At 42.5% G+C, this 16,722-nt stretch overlaps 1 protein-coding gene across 2 annotated transcripts in view; it reads right to left on the bottom strand.

Annotated features, from left to right (window-relative positions):
- Positions 1-16,722, bottom strand: part of SCLT1 (sodium channel and clathrin linker 1) — a 558,774-nt gene that overhangs the window by 221,403 nt on the left and 320,649 nt on the right. For both annotated transcript variants that reach the window (XM_078677643.1, XM_078677642.1), the window contains exons 14-15: positions 10,441-10,515; positions 3,233-3,378 (exon numbers count right to left, since the gene is read on the bottom strand). In XM_078677643.1, coding sequence (XP_078533769.1) covers positions 3,233-3,378; positions 10,441-10,515 — 221 coding nt within the window. The remainder of the gene's footprint in view (positions 1-3,232; positions 3,379-10,440; positions 10,516-16,722) is intronic.

Raw genomic sequence — 16,722 nt, 5'->3', positions numbered from 1 at the left:
CTGGGGCATATGAATGTATACATTCACTGCAGAGTATGGATGTGGGGCAATAGGCATGACGAACCAGCAGTATGCACATTTCCAGTAGACCAAGAACCCCCAGAACCATCCAGGCCGGGACCAAGGAACTAGGCTGCTACTTTGGGGCCCCGGTTTCAAAGTCATAGACTCGCTATAGAAGTGGAATTGCCTTTAAAGGCACATGGGCCTATTCACAAACTGCATTTTGTAGTACATTTACTGGTACTACAATAGTACTACTAGATTATTACAAATCGCTATTCACAAACCTACGAGTTTAAATATTCACCTCTCCCATCTTTTCCATGGAAAGAATCTCACAAATACTTAGTAGTAAATGCGAGAGGGACAAAGGGGAGTGGTTAAAAAATGAGGAGTACTAACTACAAAATAGGTGATGTTTAGGGAGGAATAAGTGGGGTTACATGCACCCACCCACAAAAGAGTACGCCCACTGATATTCACAAACTGCTTTTATAAAGTTATTACAGCCAAAGAGGGACCACTAAGCAATACTATATTACGCTGGCTCACAGATGAAGTAAGTCCAGCACGACACAAGACAAAACACTGCTACTCCAAAACCCGCCCATAGAGAATAAGGCAGATAGAGGCTTAAAATAAAACCCAATAACAAATAATGTTAAATTAAATGATTTAAAATAGTTACGAAAATACATTTAACGTTAAGTAAAATATATAAAAATAATCCATATTTATTTTTTTAATGATAAAATATTTTAACACACATTTTTGAATTAAAACATAACAAAACATTGCATTTTACTGATATATAATTAAACAAATTCTATAAATCAATTTTAATATTTAGTAATACATACTACAATATTAGTATTTTTAACTTTAGGTGGGGATTTTTTAAAATTTTATTTGATATATTTAAATGAAAGATGCATTTCAAATTAATAGTGCTGTAGCATCCTTTTCCTTTGCTCTACATTTAAGAGTAATACATAAACTTAATTTACAATAATATTTTATATAAAAAATTATTTTGATATTTTTTCAAAGTTTAATAAACTTTTAAAATGTTCCCCATACTTTACTATAGAGAGATCTCCTTCACTTGGTTGGAGATCTCCCTATGGTAAAATGTCGGGAACATTTTAAAAGTTTTTTCCTATATGCATCTAATGGTGGCCACAGCCTCCGTCACCACCTCTCCCTCTGAGCCATAAAAATTCTGTACGGTTTGCTGAGTTGACGGAGTGCTGCCCCTGCTAGGATGCAAACCCTTTTGAGTACCCTCGGAACCATTGGTGGAATTTGAGAACAACCTCTCGACTTGCACCATCAAATGGCAGGCCATCAATGATGGAGAAACTGGTAGCATGCATCCACGCATGTCATATGATGATGCTTCTGCCCAATGCAACACCAACTCATTCTGTGGTGTCCAGAGCAACTCTAAGCATCTACTTGACCGCATTCTGGCAGTCATGTACGGTTTAAGCAAAGGAAGACTGAAATTCCTACAGGAAAGTGGGCAAAATGGCACCCACCATGTCCCAAAGTTCATATGTGCAAAGCTTGAGCAACAAGACTCACCAAAATCAGAAGTTTCTGTGTCAAAGACAGGTTTCCAGGAGCAGGCCTTTGGCGAGCCATCAGGCATTTCACAGGGAGTGCAGAACAAGGTTTAGGTCAGGTTTCCATAACAGTCTCACTCAGGGCTACATCAGTAGGGCTCAGTGGTTGATAGTCTGCCTAGGTTGCAAGATTTCAGTCAGTAAGTTTGCATTTGGCTTTACAGTGAGCCAATGTAAATCCAGAACCTCTGCAGCTCCACATACTACCACAGGATGCCCTATCTTCAATAGTTCAATCCATTTCACTTTTAGGCAAGGTGTCCAAACAACTGGCATTCTGATGGTTGAGTTAGAAGCTAGCATCATGGTAATGAGGAGGGAGCACATTGTCAACATCCTCATCATCATTGTAGGACACTTATTTGAGCCCCTAAACTACATAGGAGTAAGTATCTAAAATGGCTTTCAACCTCCAATAGTAGGGGTGATAAGCAAAGGAACAGGAGGCAAATCCTCCCAAGCCACGGACTTTGCATTAGTTACTACGCAGACTGACATAGGCCGAGGTTTGAGGGAAGGCAGATTCAGAATTGGAATTAGGGCGGAGACCAGAACCGGCATCTTTGGAGCATGGCAATACCAGCGCGGACTGAGTCAACAAAGTAGATGAGGGCCTTGCATTATCTGAGGACCAGGCAGAGGCTGAACGGTGGAGGGGGAGGACACAGTGGGTGAATTTCAACTGGGAGCCTCACGGGGCGGCAGAGGGACCAAAATAACAGCATCACTGTCATGAAGGCCACAATCTGCTGCAAGGTCAAAGACGGTCTGGGAAATTAGGGGCACATCAGCTTCAAACCTGAAATTGGGTCCAAATCAGACACCACCAGAGCAGTCAGCTTTTATATGTAGACCGCACAACTTCACCCTAAAAAGGGAATGATGGGACCTGGTCAAATCTCTTTTAGCCTTCTTCTGCTTGCATTTCGACTTGCATTTCCACTACATCTTGGATTCAACTAAAGGCAACACCCAGGACCTGGCTCAAGACCTCAAATAGGACCAACCCCACTTTTTGTGCTTGGCGATGTACAGCTTGACTTCTTACTCCCTGCTACTTCAGGGTGCATTTGTGACAGCCTTTGGAATACTGTTCCGATCCAAGGTACCAAAGATAGATGTTGTGCAAGTCTATCATCAACATCTGTTTCCTAAAGGTCAAAGTTGTAAAACTTGTGGCTTTAGGGGGGGGCATCACTGCATACTGTTGAAAAAGAATTTTGGAAGAATCTAAAAAACACTTAAAAACAATGGGAGTAAACTCTGGATACGCATCGGGGAAAAAAAGGAACGGACATCAGCGCACAGGAGTAGTAGTACTTATACATGGCTCCATCTTGTCACTTCTCGAGGTGGGATGCAGCCATCACAGAATCTGATGACGTCACAGGCAGGAGCATGGAAGTTATTACAGGAAATTTTCCCAGATCCATTGTTGTGCCTGAGAGAACGCAAATGACGAGGAATCAGTGGTTATACGTCTAAATCTACTGGTGTTAAGGCGAACCAGCAATAGCAACCTCCCACATTATTTCATCAGAGCTATTGTTTTAACACTGATTAAAGGTTTTTATGCATACTATTGCATAAACATGACCTACTTTATCTCAAGTTGTTTCACTTTGTTTTGTGCACTCTGAAGGCTTATCTGAAGGTCATCTTTGGCACGCTCTGCAAGCAGGCACCTTTGGTGAAGCACTTCCAACTTCCTGAAATCACCCTCATTTTCTCTGCCTTCACGGTACACCTATGAAAAGATCATAACATGTAAACTAGACTTAAGACGTTTATTTTTAAAGACAGCAGCCACATTTTGAATAAAGGTTTTACGTCGAAGAAGGATGAAACAGGAAACGTGATGGAAAAGAAATCATTCAATTGTCAATATAGGACCTCATTCTTGTAATCAATAGAAGAAAAAATTTGAGAAGGATCAGAAGATAGGCAAACTTTCCACTGCATATCATAGTCCGAGAAAAAAAAAAACATTCATTGTTGCTTCATAGCTCCCTTATACTGCATTGGCGCTTTTTGTTTTAAATACAACTGCTAAAAACGTCATTTAATTCTAAAAAGAATTAGCACTGACTGACCTTCAGCAGTGAAGCGCATTCTGTTACAAAAACTATGTAGCAATTCTGGCATTGCGCAACTAAATTCAACCTTGCACACTTTTATAGTTACATGAAAGTCATTAGACACCAGACAACTGAAGGTGAAAGCCGATAAACAGAAGTACGATAGCTGGAAAGAGGAGCCCTGTCAGATTATGCTCCTCTTGTGAAATCTGTGCTTCCTCGTAGGCAATCATAAGTTATAGGTCTGGAAGGTTAATAGGGGCCATGTCCTTATAGTTAAAAGTTTTGAAAGCGATTCTAGTCATTGTTAATATTTTAGGGAACAGCGACAGGAAAGCATACTAAGGAAATAGTAGTTTATGCTGGATCCCATGCTTCACAGAACATTTTAGTAACCACTGTTATCAGGGATGCACATGCTTATGAAACATTCCTTTAGACAAAGTGATCCTCAGCTGATTAATTGAATACTAATGCATAAAGAGACACTCCTGCAGCACAGACACTCCTTATTAGTATGGTCAACCGAACAGCATGGAGAAAATACACTGAAGATTTACCTGGGATAATGGTAGAAAAGTGGCCTTAATTGTACTGGCATTCCCCTGAAGCATTAGACACAGTGAACCATGAAGTTCTATGGTTAAGTCTTCACTGGATTGCGTTAGATATTATTTGGCAGATCGAGATCAAGCTGTTCAATTGCCCTGATTTCAGTCCTCTTTTTATCTCTAGCCGAGCACTATTTTATGTGTATGCCCTTACTGGTCCAATGACCTTCGCTTTTAATTTAAACTGAAAACACTCAAATTGGAGGATTTTTCCAACCATACTCAAATCCACTTTCCAAATGGTCTCCCAACTGCGGTTACGTGGAGTGGAAGAATGCAAATACGCTGAAACTCAATGCAGAGTAAAGGAAAATGTACAAGCAGTGGGATGGAGATCCTCCACATTGGTTCCACAACTGGTGACAAAATGATCTAGCCTCAATCCTTATTGCATTTATTTTTCTAAACAGTCTTTTAGTTTCCACCTAGATCAACAAGGTGCTTTTGTGTGTTTTTACTTTATGAGTATTCCATACACAATCTGCAACTCTCTTACATTTGCATGCCACAAAACAGCTATTCAGGTAATTTTTCTTATGCAACTAGATTATGGACTCTTAATATCTGTGAATGTGATAAGTTTTTGCCAGGTTTCAGGTCGTACAAAATGTGTGAGCTCTTTTATTTCTCGGATTTCATTACTACACTCATACGACTCCCTTCATGCTACAACTGCAGGACAAACAACTAAACAAACAACTGTACTGCTGTACTGTACTACAAGACTCCTAAAACTTGGATCCATTCTACTTAGTCCCTTGTTCTCTGAATCAGACAATTAAGGGACCGGGCATCCCTCTGAACATTTGTGTGCTGTACAAAATCCAATCAAATAAAATAAATTTGTTGAGAAAGTTATTTCCATCTCACAATCTATGGAGAAAAAACTGAAATGGCTCTTACAATTCTCCAACATGCATCAGGCTGTATATATTTAAGAAGGATAATTCCCTTGCCCACTTTCTAAGAAGAGTAATGATAGGAATTAAAAAGGAAAGATATAGAATTTGACCACAGCCATGAAGACAAACCCATTTCAAGCATTTAATTGTGAGGAAAATGCTGCATGCCTACTGTACAATGGGATTTAACAAATGATTTATTCATGCACTTCTATTAAATAAGCCACTGTACAAATGTCAATAAAGAAACTATGCATTTGCCTGAGAACCCTTAAATCAACTTTCTCCTCACCCACAACATGTGCCAATTATATCTAAAATAATAACTGAAGATAAATAAGAGGTTTCACTAATGTTTAAAGGCACATCTAAGACATTTTATCCAAAGAACTTGAAAACTTAGTACAAATACTAAAGTTTTAACATAATTAGAAGCCATCACAGACTCTATAATGGTCTAATAAGTAGTCATGACAAACATGTTCCTAAATAAGACACAAGCCAAAACGTAATAAACTTGAATTAACAAAAAACAAAATGATTCCTGAAAACAGCAGCACACTAAGAAAAGAATAAATAGTAATTAATTTAACATTAGTGTGTTTTAAACTCTGTACATACAGGCAAATGTAACATCAGCATGTAATAATTAACAATTTACCAAGCAAAAGTAAGGAATTTAGAAAGGCACAGGAAAGAACAAATGAAAAGCAGTGGGCGTGGTCAAAGCCCATAGAGTGAATAAAGCATGTTTCGTAGACAACGCCTAGGCTAGATTTAAAAACAGTTCTAGCCTTTCGACTTTTGCTGTGGTCCAGGCTTCAAACAGCGATACAGGGTGGAGAGAATACCTGACTTCAGACTGTGCTGCTATTGTGCTGTTTACATGTTTTCACTTCTTGCCCATGAACAGAACACACATTTTAATGTATGCCTAAGGTGTTGTCTGGTGTATTTATACGTGGTGTGTAACTTTCTTCTCTCTAGATCATACAGACACACTGTGTGAGACTGGAGATGTTTTATGCCAGGACATCAGGATAGGCTTTGTTGATGCTCTGGTCCACCACACCGCTGAATGCCCTCCATGCCCTCCCATCAATAACCCTTCTACATTGGTAGGTCATATTGCAGTAAAGATGTGCGTTCTCTACTAAACTGCTGTCTTGTATTGTCAGTGGCACTTTTGCACAGCTTCACTCCAGTGGCTCTGTAGGCTAGACGCAGGTCTTTGCGCTTTTGGGTCCAGGTGTAAGAGTTAGCGTCAGTACCAGAGTCAGCACTGGGCCTGGACCAAGTTCCAAGGGAGTTAGTCAGTGCTGAAGAGTGCCACACTGGTAGTAATCTGAATAGAGGCCCCTGCAAATCCTTGGGGTCCAAGATAAGCCATAAGGCCTCTTTGAATACCTCGATTTGCAGCAGCATTGCCAATGGTACAGGAACCTTGGGGTGCACCTGGATTAGCTGGGGGACCAGGGACCACAAAGGAGACTAACATCTTGATGTCCACATGTCTTCTCCTTGGACACGAAGTGGCAGGATGGGGTCGACTCCCGCTTTGCTTTGTATGTTTGCATTTAGACTTCACTTCGATTTGGACTTCCCAGAGGACTCTAATCACAAGGCAGACCTCTCATAAGAAAGGCCTCTGGAGTGAGACCGGAACCGCATCCTGGAGTGGGACTACACCTGGGTCTTGACTTTTGGGATTGGTGACATACAGCTTCTGGGGACCAGTAGACCAATAGCAACTGGTTTTTGGCTGGAATTAAACCAGACTTCGAGGGACAACAACCCCTGTGGCCAAAGATGCCTCACCGTGTTCGTGGACCAAGGGGTGGTTCTAGGAAGACCCCGTCACTGGATCAGCATCCTGTATCCCTTACATCAGGACCCTTCCACTGCCCACAGAACCTGGAACTGGACTGGAAACCGTCTTGACTGCAAGGTAACTGTCCTGCTAAGTCCCTGTCATTCGCTCCCTGCTGGAGTTGGTTATCGAAAGCGGGCTAGAGTAATCACTTAAAACATCTTTACAAAAGTGTTCAAGTAACCACGAACCATGGTAGTCAAAAATGCTTATTTGGAATTTGAATGAAAAGCAGTGATTTATTGTTTGCTTATTAACTTATATTTCCAGAACACTCCAGTGAATTTTATTTATTTTTGAGTCTACGAATTCTGAAAAATAAAAGTTATTTTTATAAATTGGTGTTGGATTTCCTTTGTGATGGGTTTCTTTCTTGTTCTGATGTTTTGGTACTTCTGAATGCTTTTCACTTGTTCCTTTGACAAAGCCTGACAGTTCGAATTCACAGCTACCCAAGGATTAGCTATGTTTTTGCATACAAGCCTGACTGGACCCAAGACAGGTTTGTGAGTTTATTACACAGTGGGGTCACACAACAACTCCATAATAAATGCTTTCTTCACAGAAAGGCACTGACGTCATTGCGCAGGGCTGACACTTAAATGCAGCTCCACTCCATCACTTCTGAGGTGGTTCGGTGCCACACAACACCGCACCAGACCTTTGCCAGATCCACTCTAGTGCCTGCAGAGTATTCTAAGGGAAGGAATCATCTACAGTTAGAAGTATCCATCAGAAAAGATGTTCTGAGGTTTTATAAGGGAGCACTGCCTTCAGTCGCTTGACCTACCAGAAACAGGACCTCACCATATTTGAGATCTGAGGCTCTAGGGACCTATCGAAGACAGGCAGTTGTGCACAAATGTACAGAGTTGCGCATAACTCTAGCCAGGATGAGAAGGGGGACCAATGATACATAGCATTTCTTGTATTCAACAGCTCAGTTTTGGTTACATTGGGCTTAAAAAATATGAAGACATCTATTTTTAGACAATAGTCAGCATTAAAGGAAGGGGATCTTGAGCATCTGTGGTGATATACGAAGATTCCCTAGCAGTAATACGTTTGAAAATCAATTGTATTTCACCTGAGTATGTGTACAATTTCAGATGCATAGGTTGAATGAAGCATGCCAGAGGTATCATGTACTAGATTGGCGTCATGCCTGATGACCAGGGTGGTGGTCTTTTTGTGTCACATCAGTTCACTTTAGTAGGTAGTGGAATGGTAATTCTTATATAACATTGTTGTGTCTATATGGGAAGGTGTAGGTAACAAGTGTGGTCAGTTCAGATTCAGGTTGTTGGTCTGCACATTCGTAAATCATCTATATGAAAGGAGACAAGGGCCAGATGTAGGTAATTCCATTTTACCGACTCTAAAATACCGAATCATACCGATTCGGTATTTTAAATTCGGAAAATGGTATGTAGGTTAAAAATTACCGATTCGGTAATTACCGATTCGGTAATTGCCATTCATTCCTATGGGCCTGGAGGCCCATAGGAATGAATGTCAATTACCGAATCGGTAAGTACCGATTCGGTAAAAGGGGGAAAACATTGAAGGGTGGCAGGGTGTCACTTTGACACCCTATTGCACCCCTCAATTGTGTATGGGTGCACATGTTGCAGACATACATGCTCTAAGTGCATGTATGTCATCAACATGGCACTGTTGGAAAAGCAAAAAAAAAAGCCTTTTCAAAGGTTTTCATTATTTACCACCAACTTGTAGTTGGTGGTAAATAACGAATCCTAAAATGGGAAAATCACTCATTTGAGTGCTCCCTACATATCAGGCTTCGGTAATTTATCGAATCGGTATTTAAGAATTCGGTAATTTACCGATTCCTTAAATTACCGATTCAGTAAATTACCGAATCCTTAATTTAGGCCCCTACATAGGAAAAGCCTAATTCCGGTCGGTAACGGACGAAATTCGGTCATTTCGGCCGTTACTGACCGGAATTAGGCTTCCTACATCTGGCCCCAAGTCTTTATTGCTATCCTGAATTTCAGATGGGGTTACTAGTTCATGTCCCTAACAGGAGTGAATTCCATAATTCTACTACCTGTATGGAAAATGAGATTCCACCAAGAAAGGTCTTCTAGTTGGGTGGTGTGGTGGGGAGGAGTGTCCCTCAAAAGTGAAGATTTTTATTTCTCAAGTGTTTGAAGATTGATAAACATAGCCATGTGCTCAATAAAGGATGCCTTGAAGCAGAATAGCCTGGGCCATGAGTAGGCAGTTACATGCTTGGTGGGATGGAGTGGCGTGTGGGATGTGCTAGTTGTCTTGCTAATGTATCCTTGGTTCCATGGAGGTTGCAGAGCAGAAAGAGTGGGTACTTAGCTACAGTAAGTTTACATAGTCTAGGTGAGGGAGGACTAGGAATAGGGTAACCTGTTACTTCTGTGGGCGGAGGTGGTACGGGGAGTAAGAAGATGTTTATTCTGTCAGGGAGGTAGAAGGAAATCCAGTTCAGGATGGCTCCTTGGGTATATCTAGCCTCAGTAAGCAATAAAGCGTTTGTGTCACATTCAAATTAAAATAACATCTTTTCTATCTGAAAATGTAGCTAGAGAATTCTGCCCTTACCACTCCGGACAGATGACGGTTGCCTTTGTCTTCATTGGAATGCAACATATGCAAAGCTTGAAAAGCTGCTGACATAACAGAGTGCATTTGAAATACACCTTGATAGTGTTTCCCACAACACCAGGGCAGGAGACTAATATTATATACCAATACTTTGCATCAATTTTAACCCCTTCGATGCTTGTGACGGAACCATTCCGTCATCAGTCACGGTTGAGCTGTGCTGATGACGGAATGGTTCCGTCACGACCACACCCTGTTCTGGAATGTCCAGCACCGGGGGGAAATTGGCGCCGCACGCAAGGTGTTAAATAACACAATGCAAATACAATAAAAAAATACACTTCATTGTTATATCTGATATACATACAAAAATACAAGGTTTCTCCAAGCCTTTGCATATAGTGGGGCAAGCATGATTAGAAAATGTGACAATGTAATAAACCATCAGTGTTATGACCCATGAGCAGCTATGTAATATCTGGAGGAAGTTAAAAACCAACTTCCATTGTCATGCAGTTTATCTTTTTTAATGAATTCCTAAAAAGCCTCAATCATTTTTGGGAGAAAATGGCACCTTACAGGTAATGGCTAGTATAGTTGGAAAACAACAGATGTCATTTGATTTCCTAAAGATATTACCATAAGTCCTATTGTAGTAGCATATCATTTCCACAACCAAATGAGTGTTAGCGCCTTAAAATGGTCATATTAAACAATAACTACAGAGATAACTAGCATGCTTACCTTTTCGAGCTCTTCTTCAGCGGCTCGCTTCTCTCGTATGGCACGTTCCATTTGGCTTTGCATGTCTCCACACTCCTAGAAAATTCAGAGGGTTTATAAATGCAAACCATTCTGCCTAAATTGCTATACACCATATTTTGTGGAGGTAAACAAATATCAGGATTAGGCAATTATAAGTCCCCTTGAAATTATGTTAAAGAAAAAATCACTTGCCTTCGGTAACATTCTTTCTGGTGGATATCCAGTCTACCTGCAGATTCATTAGCTGTTGAATAACTCCAAGTGTCAGACTGGATCCAGATTGTTTCAAAGGTCGATGATGTTTGAGGGTGCTACCTTCGCATCAACACCAGAAGATGACATCACTGAAGCCACATAGTGGCCACCTCGGTGCAACAACATTAGTTTCTGTCCCATTTTTTCCAAGCCCTTAAGGTGAGCAGACAGAAAAACATCAAATATATTAAGTGCAGCACCGGATTTCAAATGTAAACTATTTTAATCTATCCTTATACTTACATCTATCATACAGGGATGTGCGTGCAATTGGTTAGGAATCTGCAGGTAGATTGAGTATCCATCAGGAAGATCGTTAGCGAATGTAAGTAACTTTTTCTTCTGATGGCTACTTCTACCTGTAGATTCCTCACCTGTTGAATAGGTTCTCAAGTAGTGCATTTCCCAGAGAAGGACTGATGAATGGTTAAAGGGTGAATAGTGGCATGAATCTGGAAATATTCCAATTCGTAAAAACCTCTAAGCTCAAGAAGCAATGTTTAGTGAAAGTGTGTAAGGATGCCCATGTCCACACCTAGCAGATTTCTGCAACAGAAGTGCCTCTCACGAGTGCCGAAGACACCTTCAGGTGTCTCCTTTTTGGCAAGTGCATAGCACATTTTGATACAAAGGGTAATCCTGAGGGATAATGACTGTTTCTGTACTGCCTTACCTCTTCTACTGCCACAGTAACTGACAAAGAGTTGGTCATCCAATCTGATGTTTCTAGTATGGTCAAGATAAAAAACATGACTGCACGCCAAAGAGCCAGGAGATGCAGCTGTTCCTCCTCCTTTGAGAGATGGAGTGGTGGATAAAAGTATGGGATGGTAAAGGGATGACCTAGGTGGAAGGAAGTAACCACTTTTGAAAAGAAAGCAACCCTGATTCCCAACACCGGTCTGTCAGGAAAATATGTTGTAAACGGCAGGCGGGCATTCAGGGTCTGCAGCCTACTGACCTGCATTGCCGAAGTGAAGGTAAGCAAAAACACTGTCTTTATGGTTAACAAGTGCAACGGGAAACTGTGAAAGAGTTCAAATGAAACCCCATCAAAAATGTTAAAACAAGATTTAGGTCCCACTGGGGCTTGACAAAAGGAGTTGGATGGTACAGATCAGTTCACCCCTTAAGGAACTTCATTCAATAGGGGGCCTGGTGAGAAAAGGTTGGCCTGAGAGACAGAGAAATGCCAACACAGCCAAATACCCTTTTACAGTGGCCACTGCACACCTCTGAGTTAGAGAGAGTGTAAACTGAAGGACCTCTGATAGTTAGACATGTAAAGGGTTCACATTGTTGTCTGTGCACCATGAAACAAAATTGTTCCACCTCCCAGTTTGTGAAGGCGCAACAAGCATACAGAATGACATCCACCACCACTGGTGGCAAATTAAAGGAGCTTAATTATCTGTCCCTGTCAATCTTCAGGCATTAAGGCCTCAGAGATTGGGGTGAGACCATCCCCTCTGACTGAGAGAAAAGGTTAAGCCTGGATGGCAATCGGAGTGTCTGTGTGTGTGTGGGGGGGGGGGGGTTAAGAGAGAAGCACAGAAGATCTGCACACTCTCCTCAGCCAATCCAGGGCAATTAGAATGGAATATACTCCAAGATCAGGCCTGAGTCGCCAAGGGTATGAGGGGGAACACATGGTGCAGCTGAAAGATCCACCTCAATTGAAAAAGTGTCCCCCATAGCTCTCCTCAACAGACACTGAAAGGCACAGAACAGCTGGTTCTGAGTATTTCCTGAGAAGGTGAACAAGTCCATCATAAGATTGCCCCACTTGGCGACGATGTCCAGGATTACTTCCGGCAGAAGATGCCACTTATGACCAGCAATATAACACCGGCTTAAGCTGTAGTCTCTGACATTCGGAGACCCTGCCAGATGACTGGCTGTTAACCAAATCCAGTGATGGTGTGCCCAAGACCAAACCCTAAATGCCTCTAGAAATAGGAGTTGAGACCTTTCTCCCCTCCGTGTTTGATCACATACCACATTGAAATTGTAATGTCCATCAAGAACTGAACAGACATACCAACCTAGATGGAGGGAAGGAGGCCTTGAGTGCCAGCCAAATAACCAGCAGCTCTAGCAGGTTGAAGTACCTGCGTCTCCAGAGACCAGAGAACCGTGATCTTCACATGAGCCGCCACATTGGAGTGGGATATCTGTTACTACTATGAACATGGTTGATGGGGGACTCCCTTGGAGAAGGTTCACCTCATTTCCCCACATCCACCACAGCGACCTGCGAGACCACGATGGTGTTTGACAGATTTTCCCTGTTCTGGAACCATAGCCTGTGAAGGCATCACTGAAGAGTCCCAACTTGTATGTGTGACCAGAGGGATACTAGAAGCTGGCAGATATAGCAGGCAAATAATCTCAGGATTGGAACGCCTGCGTCTTGTAAGAAGGATGAGATCCTCTTCCACATGTTGTGTATCCTCTGAAGGGGAGGAAAGGCATGGAAAATAGTAGTTTTCAGAACCAGTCCTATGAACAGGAGACACTGGGAGAGCTACAGGTCAGATTTGGATTTGTTTATTGAAAAAGCCAGCAAGCAGTTATGGTTTTGACTGCAGATGGTGCGACCCCCAAATATGGCGACTTGCCCTGAGCAGCGATTTGTACAGGTATCAAAATTAGAATACCTAGCCATCTGAGATGAGCCACAATCATTGCCACCACCTTGGTGAAGACTCGAGGTGCAGATGGAAATACTGCAATCTGGTGAGGGTGGAACCCACTACATAACACACCAACAGGAACAGAGTTAAGATCAGGGTCTTGAACTTCTCCTTCCTGAGGTAAAGGTTCAGGGTCCTTAGGTGTAGGATCGGACACAGATTGTCATGCTTCTGGAGAACAAGGAAGTACTGTGAAAAGCATTCCTACCCAATCTCCTGCTCTGGCATTAACTCAACCGCTCCTTTCAGAAGGAGTGCTTTAATTTCTTGCTGCAAGATGGAAAGAGGGTCTTCGGATTGGGAGGAGGGAAGAAGCCAGAATGAAGGGTAGGGTATAGCCACTTCTGTAGGACGCTCTGGTCAGAGTAACTGCCTTCCAGCTGGTAGAAAGGATGACACACAGCTTTCCACAGACTCCTGGTGTGTTGGCAGAACCAAACTGTCTGCTAGCATGTGGTATCGGGGAGGAAGAGAAGGAGGAGGAGGAGGAGGAGGAGGAGGAGGAGAAGAAATCTAGATGGAGGGATTTGCAGTGTATTCTTTTGTCTCTGCCTCTCTGTTGTATAATTAGAGGGTTTGGGGGCTTATGTGCCTGGGTCTTGTTGAAGAGCTGCTGGTGAAAGCTGAACCCTCCGGAGAAGATTCAAACGCAATGAAAGTGCCTATAATTGCACTGAAGTTAAGAGTGTTGGAGGCCTAAGGATCTGGCAATAGAATTGCTAAACTTAAATTGCTCCAGAACTGAGTTCAGTTTATCCTCAAATGGGGTCTCCATCAAAATGTAGTGGCTTGCACATACGTGGAGAACCATATTGTGCAAAGTCAAGCAAGCATGATGGCTGAACACTACTGGGAACCCCCTACCATGGGCTACTTAGTCAGTAGTGTCAAGGCCAGACATAATGATGTGTTATAAAGCATTCTAACCTTCTTTGTTAACTTTCAATACCATCAGGGACCCAGGGGAGGACTAGTTGGGACATGTCCCATAGGGCATGAGCATAGCTTGCTCGGAGGCAGGTGGCATTTACATTTTAATGCAATACTTCCAGCTAAGAAAACTTTCTTGCCCCAACAATTCTAGTGTCCTAGGCTAAGACCCCGACACTTGCCACCAAAAAACCAAGAAGCCTGATTAACCAGACTCTCCGGGATGGGTGAGCAGACAAGAATAAGGGTGGATCGCCTGGTGATGGATGACTGCCCCTTGCCACTAACCTGCTTACTGCCGTGCTGAAGCGGGCTTCTCCCACACCACCAGGACTGGTTTCAATAGGGCATCATAAAAAGAGAACTAAGGCTTCAAGGTTTGTGTCAAAGGTAGAAGGACCTCTGTTAGAATATTAGTCTTGATGTCTCATGGATCGTTTGCCCATAGGAAATGCCCTGATGGAGGCATGCCTCTTCCTCCAATAATCTTTGGGCCTCTTTTCTGGAACTATGCTGGGGTACAGGTTTTACTACATGGGGATCCTGAAGCAGCACAGGCGGAGTCAAGTCGTGTGCAGGTGGTGGAGGAGGCAGCGTCGGTGGCCTTGGAGGTGGAACCAGTCACAGTAGAGGTGGTGCAAATTTTCTCTGTACTGGTGCCTGGAGGGGTACCTGTTATATCAAACAAAAAGGCTCAGGGGGAAAGGAAAAATTAAAAATAAAAGATTGGAAAGATATCCAATATAAGTTATAGAGAAGCCCTTCACAACAGCCTCATGGTATCAAAAAATATACATTTATTTTACTCCAACAATTCAGAAAGTTTCATTTCAACATATAAATAATCTCAAGCAAGAAAAAAGCTGGTGTACAAAAAACAATACATATAAACCAGACAGGTGGCAACAACAATACACATCACAGAAGCAAAAAGAAACACCCAAAACATAGATACTGTGTCCTTATAATAAATCAAGCCACAGGAAAGCGTCGACGGCGTTTCGACCGATACATTATTTAACGGTCATCTTCAGGACTGGAAAATGTTCTTGTGCAAGAGATCTTTAACTTTGGATTCAAAAAGATAATTCAGTTAAAAATCCAGATGCTCGACAATCAATATTCGGACACGCAAAAAATAATAATTAATTGCGCGATAAGTTCTGGCTACTTAATAGCATAATGTGGACGTCATCAGCACATTCGCATGGCCACCAAATGGTCCCAGTGGTGAAGTCGAAATTAGTTCACCAATTCATAATCGTCTTCTGGAGTTCAAGACCGCCAACTCGTTACAGCGTGCATCATGGAGGGGTACCTGGCCGGCGATGGGAGACAGAGGTGCGAATCCAACCAGCTCCCGAGCAGTAGGCATAAATATAGACAAGCATACAGCCCCATTGGTCAAAGGCACGCCCCAGCAGGCAGTGGCAAAGCAAAAATGTTCTACATAGCATGCAGAAACGCTGCTGGATCGGACCTTAGAGACAGAAAATCTGAGTGTAACAGTACCAGCGGCGGTGGTGGAGGCCTGGTGGCTCGAGAGCTGACACGGGGTGCCAGGGGGGAGTCATATGGCAGGCCCGATAGCTTCACTGCTACTTAATCTGGCCCCAAGGATTAAGAGCCTGTGGAAGTTAAAGGGAGCCTAGGAGACTCACCTTTTGAATGCTTCTTGTGCTACTTAGGGTTCCTCTTTTTTACGGGGGAAGTGGAAGCAAGGTGCCCTCGTGTTGGCCAGTGAGCAAAGTGTGCCTCTTTTTTGTCATGGTTCCGAGTCATAAACAGCTGGGTCTCCCGCTCCTTGATCGCTTGGGGTGCATGCTGAGGAAGGACTCATATGATTTGGTGTCATGGCCCAACCTCAAACATCAAAGACAAATGGAGTAGAGAGGTTGGTGATAGACATCTGGCTCTCACAGTCTCTACAGGACTTGAAGCCAGAATGCTTTGCGGTGAGGACACAGCAATGCACTTCATTTTTTTCTGCATGAAGAATTTTCACACAATCTTTCTCTCAGAGAGCAAGCTCCAGATCGGAGTCAATAGTGCAGAAAAAAAGGAACCAGTTTGGTGTATATCTATTTCAAGTCATTCTTGAAGCTTCTAGGGTACGTAAAGCAGGAAAGACCAAGGAACATTTAAAGTACTCTGTCCCAGGTGGGAGATACTGAAACCTAAATTCCTTGACAACTTCCTTTAACACACAGCTTTATCAATGGAAACAATACAGAGTAGAACCAATGGGACTCTCCATCCTAAATAATGTCTTTCCAGCCTTCTTAAGGGCAAGGAGGCAAGAGCAGAAAATTAGGACTGAAAAGATTTTGAAATCATCTACATTTCAGGGGTGTCCCTTGATCTGATTCAGAGCCAAAAT

Source organism: Lissotriton helveticus, chromosome 2_1 (genome assembly GCF_964261635.1).
Source record: "Lissotriton helveticus chromosome 2_1, aLisHel1.1, whole genome shotgun sequence".
NCBI classification, from domain to species: Eukaryota; Metazoa; Chordata; class Amphibia; order Caudata; family Salamandridae; genus Lissotriton; species Lissotriton helveticus.
The sequence above is the reverse complement of the archived record's forward strand: the minus strand, read 5'-3'. Positions and strand labels throughout refer to the sequence as shown.